The following is a 20,835-nucleotide window of genomic DNA, read 5'->3' as shown; positions in this document are numbered from 1 at the left end:
ACTTAGACGGTTTTGTGCACATTGCCAAAGTGGTTATTTTAACAAACTCCTTGGCCTTTATCCACAGGCAATCAAAGCTGATGCTTTGTGTTTATAGTGCAAATATTTGTCTTATTAACAACTATGTAATTGGTTGTGAATAAAATACAAACTGGCATGCTAAATGGAAAAATCAAAGAGTAGCTATTCCTCTAAAATAGAGCTGAGATGGCAGGCATGTAGTGAACGATTAGAGATTGAAATTGAAATTGAAAGGAGAATCCACTTCTCGTCCCTCTAGAGTTTGGAAAATGTGTTTTGTTCACTTAACTCCTCCACCCAGGCACTCGGATTGGGAGATGCCTGGGTCAAAACAGAATCCAAACTCCAATTAGAAACCTGAAGTCATGGGTCATTGGCTCCCAAAGGTTTGGATGGTCCAGGTAGTTAACAGTCTCAGATAATTCTAGCATCCAATCAAAATAATTTAAGGAGTCAGAATTAGTCTAGCCAATTGTTTAAGCCACGTAGTTAAAACAACCTGCATCTGGTTAATTTTGTTATTGTCGAGTAATTATTCTGACAACTCTGTAGAGTCCATCTATGGTAAATATTAGCCATATCAATTAGCAGGAATTAAGCATACTTTAAACAGGATGATAGTCCATAGAAATACTATCCATTTCTGCATCAAGGAGACAGAAGAGCTGTATTTTTTTTTTCTTAGACAGTAGCTGTGATGCTATTTATGTCTTGCTGTCTGAAGTATACAGCTCCATACCTGGGAATATGTTTAGATAATGTGCTTACACTTAATACCCATTGATGATGCTCTTCATCTGAATACTAGCATTGTGCTCCCTTTATCATACTAATATATATTTCTTTTCTACTCCCAGCTTTGTAGCCTGTGAGAACATACCTTTTATATATCCCTTCTTATAGGCTGCAAAGCTGGGAGTAGAAAAGATTAAGGAAGACAGCAGGAAAGTATCCACACATGTCACAGAGAATGAAGGCAATCTTTTAAACTAAAAAAATCAACACCCGAAAAAAATTATAACATGCCACAAGCATAATAGACTATATCTGTTTAACAGTTATCACTAAGTTCTGTGTATTAAATCAGACACACATTATTAAGCCATGTATTAGAGAATTGTAGATTCCCAAGTGCACACACATAACTCTGGTGATTCCAAGTGATAATATCATCTAGTGAGAGGATCCAGTGTTGGATAATTAAGATGCTAATGATTCTCTGTTCAGCCTCTATCCACAATCATTGCATTTCGTTTGCAAATCCAACATGTAGATACTTTGATCATTTGAAACCTGGAATAATACAGATAGAAACCCGGGATAGAGTTAATAGATGCCTTAGAATTTCTTTTTTAGTCACATTGTAATCTTTCCTGCTTGTCTCCTGTGTTCAGATGATCAGATAACCATTGACAGGGGTGGGTACCAGGTAACACAGATTCTCTTAAACAAAATAAATGGTTTTCCATCAATAACATTATGTTACTTGGTTATTAATACCTCTCTTAAGTCCCAAGAGAACTTAAAATAGGATATAAAATTCTATATAAGGTAAAATATGCCAAAACTAGAAGAGAAAGATGAGATGAAGACAAGAGGAAGGATCGTATGTGAAATGCATGCAGCAAGTCTATCTTCCTAGTAACTAGCACAAAAATTATCAGATGCATATTTCTCAATATTCAAAATACAAAAGCAAACCTATTTTCCAGGAATAGTACTTTTGTCCCTGATTTTAAACTACAGAAATTTTTTTCTTACCCATGGTTTTTCGAAAAGAGGACAATGTCACCAGCAGCATCCTTAGATTTTTTTTTTTTGTAAAGATTGGCACCTGAGCTAACAACTATTGCCAATCTTTTTTTTTTCCTGCTTTTTCTCCCCAAGTCCTCCCAGTACTGAGTTGTATGTTTTAGTTGTGATTCCTTCTAGTTGTGGCATGTGGGACGCCGCCTCACCATGGCCTGACAAGCAGTGCCATGTCCGCACCCAGGATCAGAACCAGCGAAACCCTGGGCCGCCGAAGCAGAGCGCACAAACTTAACCACTCGGTCACGGAGCCGGCCGCAGCATCCTTAGATTTAATGTAGTACTTTTGAGAGTTGCTTCTTGTAATATCCTTCAAGGTCAGGCAAAATCATAATGCCCACAACAGTTCAGTATGAATAATTTTACAGGGGACAACACAATTGATTCATGGCTGCAATCTGCTGCTATTCTGATTGATCTTGTGATAGATTTATGAATATCTAAGGAAATAAATGTACTGTGCATCCTTCAGGCATCAACTGTATGTAGTGCTTCTCTCACCTGAGATTTGGGTAAATATTGAGCAGCAATAAATCTGTATTATATTCCTTGAATAATAGATGTGGTGCAGATATAAGTTGTGGATTTAAAATGTAGAGTCATGTGCTTCAATAGTTTTCTGACAGTCTCCTTTGAAATTTGACAAGCTTTCCCAGAACTCAAAGAAAAAGCCAGTCATCCCTCTGGGGCCGGCCCTGTGACGCAGCGGTTAAGTTCACACGTTCCGCTTCTCAGTGGCCCGGGGTTTGGCGGTTCGGATCCTGGGTGCGGACATGGCACCACTTGGCAAAAGCCATGCTGTGGTAGGCGTCCCACATATAAAGTAGAGGAAGATGGGCATGGATGTTAGCCCAGGACCAGTCTTCCTCAGCAAAAAGAGGAGGATTGGCAGATGTTAGCTCAGGGCTAATCTTCCTCAAAAAAAAAAAAAAAAAAAAGCCAGTCATTCCTCTCTTCAGGGGTGAGCTGAAAGAGTGCCTGCAGGTTAAACTAAGCCCTCATCAAGAGATAATTTGGAGTCTACTTTAAGATAGACTGATAGATGGTCAAAGCTTTAGAGTTCTATTATATCACTTAGGGGGTCACATTTGTTTTAGTCAGGGTGAGGAGCTTTTTTAGAATGGGTATAGCCTTGGCATTAAAAAAATCACAGTAATATCCAGCTCTTACCAAGGTAACTTCCAAAGGAAACATCCTTTGATTGTAAAACGTGTATTTAGAAAACAGTGAACTGATTTAACATATGAGATTCTCAACAGTTAAATTGGCATACGAGTAGGACCATATATTTCAAAAACAGGACTGTAATATTAGTTAAATTCTTGCTTCTCTCTGAAACCAGTTAGAGAGCATGGCCAGTAATTGATTCAGGTCGTTCAATTTTGTGACTGCTTCTGTATCATCATGACATCTATATATAGATACAGGCTTATTTTATTTTTAAAGGAGTTTCTTTCTACTCCGAAAGATAGAAATTACCATCCATGCTTTGACCTACTAAAAATAGCCTTTATGGTTCATCAAACTGTTTCGGCTAATCCAAATTTTAGAAGCACTGTTCAGAGGCATAAGCATTAATACCCGGGGCAGCATGTAGTACTATAGCAAAAAGACCCTCACAACAGTGTGCTTAGTATAAAAAATATTGACAGAGTGAATTAGGGGGCAGAAAAAGTTTTTTCTTTGTTTTTCTTACAGCTTTGCCGTGAAGTAAATCTTCGGAGGAAAATCAACATGAGTGAACGTGCTAAGATCATTGATCTTGATCATAAGAAAGCCATTCAAGAACAAGTAGTAAAATCGTCTTCAAATTACCCCAATTGTGGACAACGTGAATTTACAGGGATGAATCACAGGGATGATCTGGAAAAAGGAAATGAAACAGAGCAGAGCTTACTCAGTGAAGGAAATCAAATGTGTAAGGAACAAACAGCAAGAAAAAAATCAAAAGTCGTGTTCATGGATCCTTTGGCCACAGACAACCAAAAGGAATGTGAGGCCTGGCCTGACCTGAGGACTTCTGAGGAAGAGAGCAAGAGCTGTTCTGGCGCCCTCACCACAGTAAGTAAGATGTGATTGGCCTAGAACTCTTGCTAAGTAAATATTTACATTTCAAAGTGCTAACATGCTATTGCTTATATGTAAAGGCTCTTGAAGAACTTGCCAAAGTTAGTGAAGAATTATGCAGCTTTCAAGAGGAAATTCGAAAGCAATCTAACCACAGAAGGTAGGCCGGTATATCTATGATTATTTGGAAAATTAAGAAAAAATATTATTTTCAATTAATGAATCCAAACTGCCTCTTCCACACACTTAGTGAGAATTAACAATGAGTTATTAAAATCTATCGTAGAAGATAAAAATTTTCAGTGTGTATTTCTCTGTTCACTAGTTCTTCAAGCAAATTTTCTAATTCTCTTTGCAATTTGGCTATTAGGAATGCTTTACCCATTTGTTGTTTAGTCAGGAGGTACCTCCATGATAAATTCACAAGCATCTTCTAATGTAGTTCCTTTTAATTTTGAGTATTTCGCCGGTGGAAAAGTATACAGCAGGGTTAATCCAGTTAAATACATCTTTAAACTATGTCAGATTTAACAATGTGGTGTTTTAATTACATAATGATGTTCTACTGAAATATTTTATACGTAAGAGTTATTTATTTCTTTACATTCATTATGTATATAATGGAAGCATACATAATTTTCAGAACAACATATTGTAAGTATGTACACACATATGTACAATGGTATAAAAAGCTTCAGTTCAGAAACACCTATATAATTGTCAAAGCAAGCTTTAGCCAAATTAAAAAATAATTTTGGAATTTTCTACAAGTTAAGTAAAGGTGGATTGTTCTAGGATCAACATCTATCTCCCAGTGAGGCAGTATGCTTTCCTCTTTGAAAGCTACAGCAATGTGTACCCTTATTTTTCTTTAGCTCTTAGGAAGCTCAGGGAGAATTTTTGTACTGACTTAAACAATAGATTTTCTTATCCAACCATGTTTTATACATTATTTTACCATCTACTTGTCCATTTAGCTTTTTCTTCCTATTCTCTGTTAATGCATACTTATCTATTTATTGTAAGCTTTCTCAGAATATTTTATAAGTTGAAAAGATATAAATATGATTTATATTTATCAATATGATTAATTAACTTTCATTTTTGAATCCATATTGCTGCTATATTTAGGTTTTTATTTATTTATTTTGTTTTTGAGGAAGACTGGCCCTGAGCTAACATCCATGCCCATCTTCCTCTCCTTTATATGTGGGACGCCTGCCACAGCATGGCTTGACAAGCGGTGCATAGGTCGGCACCCGGGATCCAAACCGGTGAACGCCGGGCCGCCATAGCGGAACGTGCACACTTAACCGCTGTGCCACCGGACTGACCCATAGGTTTTTATTTTGAGGGAACTCAGAAAAAGACTTACTTGCCAATTTTCTTTTACAAGTCACACTTGGTATAATATGCTCCTCGTTGCTCCACGACCTTTAGAAAAAAGTTCAGAATCCTTAACACATAATTCGAAGACATTCCAATTTAACCTCGTGTTTGTCTCTTCTATTCCTTCATCCTCCCCACCTCCAAAGTGCTCAGTGTTCCTCGAATAACCACACAGTTTTTATTACAGCTCACTTTGCCTATCACCTTCTACTCCACTCACCCAAAAAAGTCTTACTTTACTTTCAACCCCAAATGAAACCCTGCGTTTAGTATTATTCATGTCTCATTGCACTTTTATTCAGATTTCTGTCATACTACTTAGAACGTTATTTCAAATTCAGGGAGAAGAACTTGAACTCACATGACATAAGGAGTAGGAATTCAGTAGGCAGAGTTGAGGTGAAGAAATGGCAGGAAAAAAAACCCATGGAAATGGGAATGTCAATAGCAGACACCCAAGAGACTGCAGCGTCTAGTCTGATTGTAGATGAAGTTGCAGATAATAGACAAAATGAGAGACACGCTTGGAAAGATAGTTTGAGTCAGAGTAGGTAAAGCCTTGAATGCAACACTGAGGTGGACTTTGTCCTACAGTGTGAGGGACTTGGAGGTTTTGGCTAGGGGATTTACGGAGAAATGATGTTTAAGGAAGTTGTAACTCCTTTTCCTAAAGCAGAAATCCATTGCTTAAGCTATGGTTTCTTTTAAGAGCCTCTCCTAAATAAATTTATTACTAATATATACCATGTTTTATAATCGTTTAGGATGAAGTCAGACTCTTTTCTCCAGGAAATGCCAAGGGTAATTAGTATGCCTCATGGAGACCACATGATCAGTGATGGCCAGTGCATTCTTCCAATCAATTTAGAAAAAGACAAACCAAAAAATAGAAAGAAACTAAACTGTACCAGTGTGCTCCAAAGCAATTCTGTGAAAAAATGTGGAATTGATACAATTGATCTGCCAAGAAATGAAACTCCACCAGTTCCTCCTCCAAGAAGCACATCTCGAAATTTTCCCAGCCCATATTCTGAACAAGCCCATGAAAGTCTGAAGGAGAGTTTAGACCACAACAGCCGGGTAGCCCAAGGGGGTCAAGGTGAAAGGAACAGCAATCCTCATTTCCTTTTGAGGCTCAATGAGATGCCTACGCTGTGTCTAAATGAAGGGAAGTCTTTGAAAGATGGTATCATGTTTTCTTCTCTGGCACCAGAAGCCAAAATAGATAACAAGCCTCCATATAATGAAAGTGTTGGACTTAGCATGTGGGCATTCGACGTTGGGAAAAGTACCAAAAATAGTCCCTCTACATCATGGTTTCAGAAAACCTGCTCTGCTCCCAATAAGCCAAAATATGAATATGAAAAGATGATCCCAGATCATCCTGCTAAATCTCATCCTGATCTTCATATAAGCAATGACTATAGCGCTTCAGTGACACAGAGCAGTGGCCCACTTAGAAGTTTCAGTTGTGGCTTTGAAAAGTCTGCTAGGAATGAAAAGCTAGCAGTGAAGACTGATGAATTTAACAGAACTGTGTTTAGAACAGATAGACATTGTCATGCAATACAGCAAGATCAAAGCTACTCAGGATCATCTGAAGATCGTAAGCCCTGTGATACCTTAATTACTCATATAGGTAACATATCAGAAGATGACAATGTATCTGATATTCTGAAAACCAGTGCCCACCTGCCTGTGCCCAGGGAAAATGTGCCTGATAATCCCACCAAAAAATCTACAACAGGCCTAGTCAGACCAAAGCAAGAACACGTAAGTCCTAGCAGTTATCGGAACATGCTCCACGAGCATGACTGGAGACCAAGTAATTTGTCTGGCCGACCAAGATCAGCTGATCCTAAGTCAAATTATGGTGTTGTGGAAAAGCTGCTGAAAACCTATGAGACATCAACAGGGTCTGCATTACAAAATTCTAAGTGCTTCCAGGATAATTGGACCAAATGTAATTCTGATGTCAGTGGTGGGGCCACATTAAGTCTGCATTTAGAAACACTCCAAATAGAACAAGAGCTTCAGCGAAAGGCAGCTATGTTTGGGGCACAGCAAGTGAAGCAAGGAGCAGATTGGAAAAAGATAACAGAGGTGAGAAAGCAATGAACATATATTGGTAGAACTCCATCTATTTTTGGAATAGCTCAGAGCTATTGCCTGTTCATATCAATAGAATGTAAGCAAGTGTTTGGCATCTTCTTAACTTCTTGACCTTGCATTTGTGTATAAATATAGACCTTAGCATTGTCACTCAACATGAACGTTTTATAGTTTTTAAGAGTAGGAGTAACCCATTATAACTTTTTTCTAAATTCTGAAATGGAATAAAATAGATGTAATAAATGGGCATAAGACCCTCAAGATCAAATATTTGTTGTAAGTTTCTTTCTTTAAAAAATACTCCAAATGTGCATTTGTTGATTTATAGAATTTTATTCTTTTAAAGTGTTTATATTTTTAAAAGTAAATGGGGAATAGTTCAAAAATAACTTGCACTTTTCAGTTATTAGCTATAATTGCTTCAGTTATTCCCAGCATTTGATTCATGTTCTTTCACATGGGATTAGTCACATGAATGTGAGTATGGGTAAAATGCATCATTTAAATTAGTGCCTTATAAAGTTCTCTTAATAACTTGAAGAGCTAAAAGGCAAGTACATGAAAATAAAAAATGATGTGATAGCTTAAAGATTTTTAAGGTCATTCTTTTTTTGTATAAATTCTTAGCTTGGAAATTGCCAAAAAAAAAAAAGATATTTAAATAAACTGTTTCCTTTTTTGTTCCAACCTGTTTGCAAAAGAATATAATCTTCATTAGTTATAGGCTAAAAAGAGGTTGACGAGATTGCTATTTACAATGATGAGCTACCCAACAGTCCCTTTGTATGCATAATTTACTGAACATTACAACATGACATATTGTTACAGTTGGCCAATGCTTTGAAAATCCCAGTTTTACATAATGCAGTGTTTATGCAGCATAGTTTTAAGCTATGCAGGTTCCTCTTTCTGGTGTAAAAAATTATTTTTCTGTGGTTTTCAAACCCTAACAAAAATATCGGTTTTCATCTATTTTATCAGAAACCTTACCTATTTCCACAAAGTACAAATAATTATCCTGCTTTTTTATTTCTCTGTTTTTTAGTCGAGCCGATAAATACCTGTAAGCTTCTGTAGCTTCAGATTACAAATGGAAACATTTATACAATAACTAGCCCAAATTCTCATTACCTAACAAGAAATATTACTAAATATTTCCCATTTCTACGTTAATTGGGGGTTTGGGAGGGGTCCTCTGCTGTAGACCCTTAGGAGTAGTTCTCCAACCTCCTTCCCTGGAAAGAAATGGAAAAAAATAAAATTCCAAAGAGATAAAAAGAAAATTCAGGTTACTGTCATAGAAATAGAGACTATCCTCACTGCCTATGTCAGATGAAAGAGCACAGGCTTTGTTAAGAAGGTCAAGAAGAGCCAAAGTTATAAAATGTGTCCTGGAGGCTTTTTAGTTTTTTCAATTGCAAGGGTCCAAGAATGCATTTCTTCCATTAAAATATATAGAAAGAAAAGAAGGAAGAAATGAAAGAAAGAAAAGGAAAGAGAAGGAAAAGGTTTTCACTCATCAGAGATGCCCAATATAGATAGTAATCGTTTATTAGCAATTAGAGTGAAGTTATATTTAAAATATTTTAATGATAATTTTGAAACTTTTGAGAGAGAGTGACTGGTTCTTAACAAAAAAAAAAGCATCAGGTAAATCATTTTAGTGATTTGTGTACCTTTTGTTTATGATCTCTAAAAGTATCAATAACTTGACATAAATGTACACAGTTTCTTTTACAAGTTATCTTTTTATTTTTAAATAACACTAAAATGTCCTAATATCCCACTAAGAAACATGTATAGTTTTATCATATCAAAGTTATCTAATATGAACTTTTGAATCCTCAACTCATTAGTTCTAAAAAGAGATCAGTTGTATTAAAATTTGTCACCATGAAGAAATCTGCAAGATTTATCAAATCTTATTACAGATTTTAAGTATCTTATTAGAAAGTGAATTACTTTGCTTAAAACATTCAAGACCACAAATATTAAACAAATATTTTCTTTAGTTTTTGATATTTTTTCTTACCTGTAAATATGCTAATACATTAATCCCATAGTTGAAATTCATAATATATTGAGCCCATTATTTGTGCCTGTATAGTGCAATGAATGTCTTCATTTGTGTCATAGGAATCCATGGCAGTGACATCCTCACATGGAAGAGGATTTTCCCGACCTGCCAGACCAGCAAATCGCCGTCTCCCGTCCAGATGGGCATCCAGATCACCATCGGCGCCCCCTGCCTTTCGGAGAACTGCCCACAGTTATACCGTTTCTCTGCGATCTGAAGCGTCGATGGTCTGAGTCTCTGTCCTGGATTGCTAGGTTACAAAAGTCGCAATTGCCAGACAGCGTTCTGAGTGTTTACAGCCAATCGTCTCTTCAGTATCTTTCAAGATCACTGGGACAAACAATTTAAATCTTAACCTCCCCTCAGTCTTCAGTGTTTTTAATCTATAGAATAATTATCTTCCTTTATTTTGATTTCTTAGATCAGAATTTTTTAATGCCATCCTCATGAAATTTGCCAATATGATTTAAGTTGAAACAATGTACTATATTGTATATTCTAACTTTCTTGCAAGTGGCAGAAAAAGCAAGGTTATGTGCATGGCCACGTGTTTGTAGGTGCATGTGTTGAAATAGGAAGTAACTTAGTATGTATTTAGATAAGAAAACCTTATGTGCTAGTGTTGACTTTGAAATTATAACATGAATACCTATATATTCTTTGTGTTTATTTAAAATTTTTAAAAATATACAGTATTATTTATATTTTGTAAACCTTTTAATAGGTATCCACTTAAGGCATTTGAGGTACGTATATTAACTAACTGCTTCCTTGGCCCCCATTGAAAAGTAATTATACACATGTCTAACGTTGGTAGATTTCTATATACAACTCATAATTTCTTAACCCATATGAGGATAGACTAATACCATTGATCTCCTTGTTTTCTCTTTTCAATGAATGAAATTGTCACAAGTTTAACAGATCAGCCTTCTAAAGCAAACATAAAATGTTCACAAAAGCTTTGCTATATCAGTCGGTAGTCTTACAGCTTGCACCGTATACTTGATACTCAGAGCCAGTATCATGAGACTGCCTTATAAACGACATGACTAAGTAATGAATTTATTTTGTCAACTTCAGTAACAAACATTCCTTAAATGGGATATGAAAAGAAATTCAATTATGTTGAATTCTACTTTTTGTTAAATTTATTGTAAGCTTTTAGTTCAGCTACTTTATTTGGAGTCATACATATTGAAAGGTAAGTCATTTACTTTCGCCTTTTTTCTGATGTTTTCCCTAAAATAACTAGATGAAAGACTAATCCACTTTTTTATTAACAAGAAAAATCAGGAAGGATATTTCATTGAAAGCTGAGTTATAATATATTTCTTAGAGTGTGCTACATTAAAAAGCCTTAAAGTAAACTTTGGCATCCATGAGTAGCATAAGAAACAGAAACAGTTTTTTTGGCCAGAAATTGCGAATAGTGAACACATAAAATCTGTATTGAGAACTAACAGAAATATGAATGTCGAGGTGCTTGAAATTCTACATGGAAGCTCTTAGAAGCAACTTTGCTCGCCATTGTCTCTTATAAAACCACCTATGTTATTAGAACATTAACTCTATTTAAGCTTTTCTTTTACTACAAAAAAGGTTAAGGAATTCTTATGACAAAAGTATTCAAAAGGCCTTCTGCTTACAATATATTTTCACAATTTGGAGAAATTCACTTCATTGTATACCACAACTTGAGGTAAAGTAATAATTTTCAAATCCCAGACTGCCTTAAAAGGCTCAAGACTGTTGCATAGTGAGGGACTGATTCATGCTTTCCAATAAAGATAGTTTCCAAGAATTGAGCTGAATTAAACTTCTAGAATGTGAGGTTGGAGCAGATGCAGATGGTAAGTAAGGGGTATGGATCTGCTCTTAATTCTTCTTTCTTTCAGGGATATCCTTTTCCATAGGAAGCTATCAGAGAAAAGTAATCTAGACACCAAATGAAGTCACTGATATAATATGCTTTTCATCTAGAGGGAAGAAAACACTAGGGAGGTGGTAGCCTGCGGCATAAAATGATGGACCTGTTAACGAGATGCTGCTGTGTGATATTGCAGAGCCTGCGTAAGAACTGTGCAACATCTCTGCTCCTCTCCATCACCACCCCAGGGAGTCTGATGCGGATCTGTGTTTCTCTTCTTTAACTACTTGTCAGAATATTGAGGATCACTTTCTAAAAAGTAGATTCCTGACTTCACCCCATAATTACTAAAGCAGAATTTCCAGGGGTGGGGAGTGGGAATCCTGAATCTTTAGTAAAACAAAGCAAACTATTTGATGATTAGGGGGATTTGGAAGCAGTGACATTGGTTGATACCCTAGTGGATGGGTATGGTTGGGGAGTCCCGCTTCTTCCCTGGAACTTGCCTTTGTTATCTGTAAATTTCAAAGGTTCTATTATCAGGCTTCGCAATTTTAAGCCACCTTTTCTATTACCATTTCAATGAAACAGTGGGACACATTTTAACATTTTGTGTTAACTAAAATCATAGAATATTAAAGCTGAAAAGAACTTAGCATACAGTCCAACTCCTTGAATGTAAGGATGAAGAAACTAAAACAGATTATTTGAATGTTCTGTTTTCTCTCTTAGAATATTTTATAATTTTTCTATGAAAACAACCTATGGGTAAATGGAAATTATCCTTGAAAAACATTTTTCTGATGTATTGTGATTTTTAACTGGTAGTTTTTCTACTTTGCATGGGCATTGTCTTCCCAACAACGTGCCATTCATTATGCCATCATCGCTGGACTTAAGGGATTTGTAAACATTTCAGAAATATCTGACTAGAAACACTTGTGTTAATAGAAGTTTTCCCTAGCAGCTTTTGGGGGAAAAATCCAAGTTATTTCAACAGAAGGTCGCTGATATTATGGGTTGACCTCAGAAAGGAATAAGAGTGAAGCAGAGAAGAGTGCTTGAGTTTCTTTGCATGTGTGTGTTTGTGTGTGTGTGTGCACGCACAATGCTTGCACACGATTTTCCTGTATTGCCTATGTCCACAACCGAATATAAAAATATAAATGACTTTTGCATAATTCACCTTATCGAAAATTAGCCACAACTTTCATTTTTTTTACATGGACAATGAAGATGATCAGATATTATCATGCACGAAGCACAGTTTACTTCTACAGAGAGCATTTAGCCAGACTCCATGTCATCCTGAGAAAACATCTGGACCTTAAAAACAGAATCTGCTGCGGGCCAGCCCGGTGGCGCCGCTGTTAAGTTTGCACGTTCCGCTTCTTGGCGTCTCGGGGTTTGCCGGTTCGGATCCCAGGTGCGGATGTGGCACCACTTGGCACGCCCCGCTGTAGTAAGTGTCCCACGTATAAAGTAGACGAAGATGAGCACGGATGTTAGCTCAGGACCAGGCTTCCTCAGCAAAAAAGAAGAGAACTGGCAGTAGTTAGCTCAGGGCTAATCTTCCTCAAAAAAAATTTAAAAAAACAGAATCTGCTTCCCTACAAAGATTTTTAAAATTATTTTTAGGCACATCTGCTGACAAACAAGACTTGCTGTTGAAATCTCCTTCAGCTCTTGGAAGCTATCAAACAAAATAGGTGTGGAAACACCTGCTGTGGCATCTGTATACATTGAGAACATTTTGATTTTTCTACGGTGATCTTCAGTAAAGCTGAAAATTTTATAAAGTCTAAATTCAGATATGTACACAGTTCTACCTAGCTCCTTCTAAAATATCTCTATATAATAGAATCTAAAAGTCAAGCCCGCCTGAATTCCTGCACAGACACAACTCCACATAATTTCTCGTACACTGACATCCACTCTGTGCCCATTTAGCTACTTATGGAGTCTGATTAAGTTTTGTTTGAAAAAGTAATACTCCTCTGAAATCTGCCTTTACAAGGTAAAATTCATTAAATTATTTTTAGGCAGATTCAGAGTTCCGTCACCGGAACTTGCTTTAAATTCTGCATATTTCTTCCTAAGAAGCAAGTACCTTTACCCAAATTTGTAACTATGACTTATTTACTTTATCATAGCCCAGAAAATACGCTCCTTCATAAAATGAGCTTCATAAAGTAAAACTCAAAATAAAGATTTGGAGGAGGACTTTTCAGGCAAGTATCTACTGAACATTTTTTACTGTAGGAATTTTTCTTGGCATAGGAAGTAGTTTTTGTTTCATTGGGGAAAAAAGCATAAGGCTTAAAATCCGATACATATTGCAATATCTTATGAATCCAACAGGGAGGATTGGCAAATTCTGAAAAAAATTCTGCTTGTATAAAGCTGTTATGGAATCTAGATGGGAGGGATCAGTCTAGAATAGGAAGGACCTTAGAAGTCACGCAGAACAATCTCATTTAGAAGTGACAAACCTGAAACAGCATGGTCTGCATGGCTGCCAAGGTTGCAGGGATGGGAACCAAGCCAAGCTCCAACAGCAGTGTCCTGCCCTCGCTGTATACCCATGTGCATCTATGACTTGATGGTTTGCAAAGCATGTTCATATTCCTTGATTTATTTACTTCTTACAATGAAACTTCAAGGCAGCCATTGTGATTTCTAATTACAGCAGGAAAAATTAAATAGCTGAGATAATAGAATAAATGTTTCCAAAAAAAAGTATTTAGAAAGAAACAGTTAGCTCTTCAGACTCCTAGTCAGACTCTTTTCACAAAGAAGAGGAAGAGACGGCAAAGAGTGAACAATTGTGTTTTATGCATGACAATGAAATTGTTTATTTTGCTTACATTGAGAGTTTCTCTTAATTTTGTCTTTCAATGACCTTAACCAAAAGTCATCATTCATGATTTATATGGTTTCGATGGTTTCAAGAGATCATATTCAAGAAATCACAAAGAAAGCTCACTTTATCAAAATATTTTTCATTTTTAATGCCTATACTCTGGTATTATGTAAATTTTGTATGTAGGCCAAAATGTTGAAGGTAAAACCAATAAGTATTTCAATAAATAGCCAAGCAATCCTTATCTATAGCATCAACTGAATCCTGACCTCCTCAGTCTTCAAAAGAATCACAGAAAATTTTCATGCTATACATCTTCAGTGTACTTCAGAGTAAATGAGACCATTTTGCTGGAAACACGTAGTTATTTTCAATTTATAATCTCAATCCAACCTTAATTGTGTCTCACCAATTTCTTTTTGAGGCTTTATTCTCCAATTAAATTATTTACTCATGTAATTTTATAAAAATCATTAAACAAATTTAATACAGGTATTTGGGATCTGCAGATTTTTTTCTAGATAATGCTGTTCAGCCTCAAAATAATGCCGAATTACCTAACCTGAATTACATATTTTTTCATTTCAATCTTTGCAAGAAATTTTGTGTTAAAATTAACTCAGTAAAATGTTCTCTGAATTAATGATATCTGGTGTGAAATAGTTAATTTGCAATGAAAGCCAGGCAACCATTCACAATACTTTTAAAGAAAGTAAATGTAAGAGTAAAAGCGGACGATAGTCTCTATACATTAAAATTCAGGAGATAAATCACTGGGAATAAAGATTCTTCCTCGGAAATCCAGGGCAAGGAGAGGGGAGCTGAGATGAAATATCACCTTGTTAAAAAGGAAACTCGTGGTGGTGTAGCCCAGTGAGTCAAAGCTAAATAAATTCCTGATGTATTCAACTCAGTAAAAGCAAGCAGTAGGCTTTCCCTGGCAATTCAAGAACCTGCAGAAAGCACAACATCAAGGACTCCAGGGTGGACCATTCTCAGGAGTCAGGCAGGTGACATCCTCAAGGAGATTCTTCATAAAACAGCAGACTCGATGCTGAGTCCAGGGCCAGGGTAGGAATGATGTGTCCAGGAAAGGATATTGGCAAATGCAGGATACTAGATCAAGAAGCCCAGTCCTGGGAATCAGCATGTAGGAAAGTTGAGATGCAGCTAGAGGTAAGGAGGGAAATTTTCATTGAAAATAGGAATGGAGAGGTCTTCACCAACACACCAGATCTTTACTGAAGTTGGGAGGCAGGAAGATTTGGGTTGCAAATGATGGACCCATTTGTAGGCGACTAGGAGTGTAACCATCACAAAGCTGAAATAAATGGAGGGTCAGTGCAGCTTGAGCTCTCATCTGGGATATTTTTATAAACTAAAATTTATAGGAGGCCATCAGAGGACCCTACTGTGAGGGATTAAAAAAAGACAGGTAAAGATGATGAGGTGTGGACTGATAACTCTCTTCTCTTCACCTTCTATTTATTGTTATTTTCTTGTGACTCTATCACCAGAATCTAAAATTTTTATCTAGATAAGCTGATAAAATAAGCCATCTATACCCTCATATAATAGATCATAGAGCAAAGTTAGATACCCTGGAAATTTAAAGTGATATTTTTCTCCAATAAAAATTTAAAAATAGGCACATAATCGGAGTAAGACCATTTTTAGAAGAACTTAGAAATTACACAACATTGTATATATGAAGTGAGTGAGCATAGGGAACACGCAAATTGCATCCAAGAATAGAATATGGTCTCAAAGAAAAAAATACAGTGTGATTATAACTAAAAATGTAAAACTTGACTGCTCTGATCTCTGTCTGAATGGAAAGGAGATGGACTGCATGGAGCCCAGGAAAAGGTACCCTGAGAGCAAGAATATGCAGTGCTGGTCCGCTGCTGTCCAGTGGAAAAGGCTAGAGTCTGAGAACATTAAATTTCTGGCCACAAGACTATTCTGTCGTGGAAGCAGGAGGCTCCCCCAGACTGATCTGTGCCCCACAGATATCCCTCAACATCATCCAATTCCATCAGTTCACTCTCCACGCTAACTCAAGCAGCTTCAGATTCTCAAATTAACTACCTAGATATTTAGAGAAGTAAGAGAGCATCTAGACCAGTGTTTCTTGAATGTTTCCAGAAAGTTCCCTAATAGCAAAGAAAAGAAATGGCTATCCAAACCTCTCTGATGGTGTCTAAAATTCTTCAAATTGGGGGGATTGTATCTTGAACATTTTTGCAGTCTTTAAAACAAAAGAGATTTTGTCTGCTTTGTTCACTGATTGTTCCAAGAACTTAGAAAGGTGCCAGCACATAGTAGGCTCGATAAATATTTGTTGAACAATTAACAAAAATTTTAAATGTTTTAATCACTTGCTATCAGGAGACATAAAACAGATTTTCCTCTCTTCAGCCTTCTTTACTCACAGCTGGACTGAATTTACTTATTTCATAAAATTGAGCCAACTTGAATTTACATTGTATAATAATTTCTCTTCTTGTCAGTGTTACCATATTTTGAGACTGTGAACTCACTTAAAAGTTTGCAGGCAAATTGAAATAGTTTTTTTTTTTACTGTTTTTGCAAACTTTATAAGTGTAATCCATAAGGCAAGATGACGAGAACACTATCAAAGAGATAGTACACCGGAATGGTGAGACGATTGCTGGTGGACATTTCGTTAAGCATCTTTTAGCTGACAAGTCAAATGATTTATGTCATGTGAAATATCGTAAGGCTATCTCTTTTATTGTTTTCTGGGGAAAATAGTTGAAGGGCCTTTCTGAAGGAAAAAAAATAACATTATATGAGCTAACTTTTATCACATGCAATTGAATTAAAATTTCCAAAATTTCATTGTCGATAAAGTCAACACTTCACAACTCTCACACTAATTCTGCTGCAATCTTATCACATCCGGTGAGAACTTTCACAAATTCATTTTCACAAAGAACTCACCCTTAAAATGTGTTTGCTGAATATGTCAACTTTGAGAACTATTGTTTATTATTAGGCAAAGCAATGATTCATCATTTTAACTCTTGCTTTATTCTCACTTTTTCTCCATTTAATTCTCCATTTAAAAACCAGTAACTCCACTAATTGAAAATCTGATCAACGTTTTTCTCTACCTAAGCCAGCACATACATATGTTAAAGAGCAAGTTTTCAAACTTATTTTCCATTTCTTTACAAATTTATCTAAAAAGATAAGTACCTAAATAACTATGTCTGCTAATTTTCAACAAAACCCAGCATTTCTTTCCAGCCCGTTAATGCACAAAGAAAATCAAGGGACAAACTCTTTGAGGAGATATTGACGGGCTGCTTCAGAGGTGCTGATCCATGCAGGATACAAAAGGATGACCTTTCCCACCAGTGTCAGCTTAGTAGATTTGTTACCCTGCATGCACCCATCAGTATGTGTTTTTCCCTTCATTAAAAATAAATCATATATATTTAAAATATTTTTACTGAATATTTTACTATAAGTTATAAAATTAATGAACAAAGATCAGCATCTAATCAAATTGCTAAATTATTAGTGCCCATGCTTTCCAATTTAAAATAAAGAGCAAGGTTAGCATTCATCTCTCAACTAGTCATTCTAGCATACCCTTCTGGAGTGTTAAAACTATTGAGCATCATTCAGTATCTTTTTCACCTTGCCAGTTTCTTTTTAAGCCCCCAGCAGGTTTGACCATAACTATAGCATGGAGTATTACCAAGTTTTTTTTCTTTAGATAGACTTTAAATTAATCCTCCAGCAATTTTGTCTTTTTAATTGTGATTTTCATTCCTGGTCAATATATTTATTTGTTTGTTGGTGCAACATTTTCTGGTTGTTTGAAGAGTTCATTTTCAATGATACCTACAAGAACAGTGATGTTTTATGCAATTATTCTCAAGATTTTTAACCGATGAAAGATTTCAAGGATTAGATGTTTGGCGGTTCCACAATATTATGTCTCATATTTTAAATATGCCTCTAAATACATCCTACTACTTTTAGACGGCAGCTACCTGGTACCAGTTCAGTAGTAAAGAGAATGGTCTATAATCTTTTGCACCATCAATTTCATTGGTAAGACATCTCTCCGACCTTTACTGATTTCTGGATATACTAAAAATTTTAAATTATCTTTTCTATTTTACCCAATATCCAGCTTCTGATCCAAACTTCCTATATCAAATCACCTAATGCATTTCCTGTTGGAAATATAATTTTTAAATTATTATACTTTAAATGTATAAATGAAAATGAATGGTAACATCACGCACACAGTACGGATATTTTGGTACTTATTTGCTATTGCCAGGAAGTAGAACTAAAATCAAGCACTTAAAAACAAAATATATAGTGAGAGTAATTGTTAGAAATTCTTAAACTCTATTTTGGAATCAATGACTTTTTGATTCCAAAGAAATCCTTTTGATTCCAAAAAAATTTTGATTTACATTAGGATGTAGTCTAAAGTTTAAAAACAAAACGCTGACTCCCGCAGTAACAAAATAATTTCTCAAAAGACTAGCTGTGTGGGTCTCTGAGGACACTTGAAGAAATCACTTTTCAGCTTTTCCACTCTGGCAGCCAGTGCCATGAGCAACTTTAGCACACTCTGTTCTTTTCCTAGTATCATGTCCAGATCAATTTCTTGGGACTGCAATGTTGACACCACTTTATTCCCTAAGCACAAAAGTACCAAAGTTTCCAATTAACAATTATACAAAAAATGTTATGCTTTCTGAGCTTACATAGAGCAACAAAATATTCACGAACAAAGAAGCCAGATTTTCTTATTTTCATTGAGTTGGCATGTACCAAACACATTTTTTATTTTGAAATAGTAATAGACTCATGGAAAGTTGGAAAAACAGAACAGTGTACCACGCAGGCTTTACCCAGCCTTCCCTGATGATGCATCTCATAAAGCTGTAGTATAAAGTCATAGCCAGCAAATTGACATTGGCATGTTTCTGTTTTAAAACCTGCATTCATTGTGTGTGTGTCTGTATGTGTAGTTCTGTGCACTTTTTTCCATGTATAAAGTTGTATAATTACCACCACAATCAAAATACAAATTTGTTCTATCATCAGGAAAGAACTCCCTTGGGATAGCTCTTTGTAGTGTGTGCTCCTCCCCCACCACACCTGTCCCTATGCCCTGGCAGCCACTAATCTGTTCTCTCTCTCTGTAGTTTCATCATTTCAAGGGTATTGTATGAATGGAATCATACAGCATCTAACATCGTGAAGTTAACTTTTCTCCACTAAACATAATGTCCTTGGGGTCCATTCAGTTTGTTGCATGTATCATTAGTTTACTACTTTTTATTGCCGAGTAGCATCCTATCGTATGGTTGTACCACTGTTTGTTCAACCATCCACCCACGTAAAGACATTTGAGTAGTTTCCAGTATTTTACTATGTAAACTGCTCTGAACTTTCATATACAGGTTTTTTGTGAACATAAGTTGTCATTTCTCTGTGAAAAATATCCTAGAAGAGTACAATTGCTGGGTCACATGGTACATGCATACTTAGTTTTGTAAAATCTGGAAGACTATTTTCCAAAGTGGCTGTACCATTTTACATTCCCAACAGCAATGTATGAGAAATCCAGTTTCTCTACATCCTCAACAATATTTCTTATTATTTTTTATATTAGAAGTTCTAATAGGTATGTAGCGATGTCTCATTGTGGCTTTAATTTACATTTCCCTGATGCACCAGAGTGGAGGAAATCAGAGCACCACCCAGCCCACCTCATACCACCTTGGTCCACCTTAATGCCAGGCAAGGGCAGAGGCTCTGCTCCCCACTGAGCCCTGACGCCAAGGTGGGTGGGTGTGCAAAGTAAAGAATAGCCTGCTCGCACCTCCTCATTCTACTTCACTGATACCAGCTTGGGGTGGAGGTTCAGCTTTAAGCTGGATCCCACTAACACTAGTCTTGCAGGAATGTGAGACCATTGCTGCCTGCTCCTCTGAGTGGGAGGTAGAATTGTCTCCCCACTCATCTCTGCCAAAACCATGGAGTGTATGCAGTGGGTGAAGTGGACAGGGTATTGTATTGTATTGGTGTTTTTCTAGAGTACAGTGAATATTGTCAAAAAGCTTTTATGTTCTGTTACATTATCTTTTCCTGGTCCTTTGACGAGGGCAAATAGGCTTTTCTTGGAATTATTTTTGTCTGTGCCTATTGATGGTCCATGTTGCAGGCTTCCCCAGTGCCTGTCTGGGATATGTGGAAAGGAAAAAAACAAAAAACAAAACAGAGAGCTCAAATCTGTGTCGTGCCTCACATCCTGGGGTAACTGGTCACTCTTCCATTTTTATCCCAGCTTTCAGAGTCTTCCAATTTTCTTTATTGTGTTATGTCCAGGGTTTTTAAGGAGGACCTGGAAAGAATTTGCTGGTTCATCTTGGCCAGAACAAGAAGTTCTCTCCAAATTATTTCTTTTTTGTCATGGCTTTATTGAGATGTAATTCATATACCACAAAATTCTTCATTTTAAAGTGTAAAATTCAATGATTTTTAGTCTATTAACAGACTTGTGCAACCATCACCACTATCTAATTTCAGAAAATTTTCGTCAACCCAAAAAAGAAATCCTAT

At 36.3% G+C, this 20,835-nt stretch overlaps 1 protein-coding gene across 3 annotated transcripts in view; it reads left to right on the top strand.

The window, feature by feature from the left end:
- Window positions 1-14,452, top strand: part of KIAA0408 (KIAA0408 ortholog) — a 32,559-nt gene extending 18,107 nt beyond the window's left edge. For all 3 annotated transcript variants that reach the window (XM_070496167.1, XM_070496166.1, XM_070496168.1), the window contains 4 exons: window positions 3,529-3,891; window positions 3,978-4,057; window positions 6,051-7,389; window positions 9,535-14,452. In XM_070496167.1, coding sequence (XP_070352268.1) covers window positions 3,529-3,891; window positions 3,978-4,057; window positions 6,051-7,389; window positions 9,535-9,708 — 1,956 coding nt within the window. In that variant the 3' untranslated portion in view covers window positions 9,709-14,452. The remainder of the gene's footprint in view (window positions 1-3,528; window positions 3,892-3,977; window positions 4,058-6,050; window positions 7,390-9,534) is intronic.
- The last annotated feature ends 6,383 nt before the right edge of the window (window positions 14,453-20,835 follow it).

The sequence above is a fragment of the Equus asinus genome, chromosome 24 (assembly GCF_041296235.1).
Source record: "Equus asinus isolate D_3611 breed Donkey chromosome 24, EquAss-T2T_v2, whole genome shotgun sequence".
Classification (NCBI taxonomy): domain Eukaryota; kingdom Metazoa; phylum Chordata; class Mammalia; order Perissodactyla; family Equidae; genus Equus; species Equus asinus.
The sequence above is the reverse complement of the archived record's forward strand: the minus strand, read 5'-3'. Positions and strand labels throughout refer to the sequence as shown.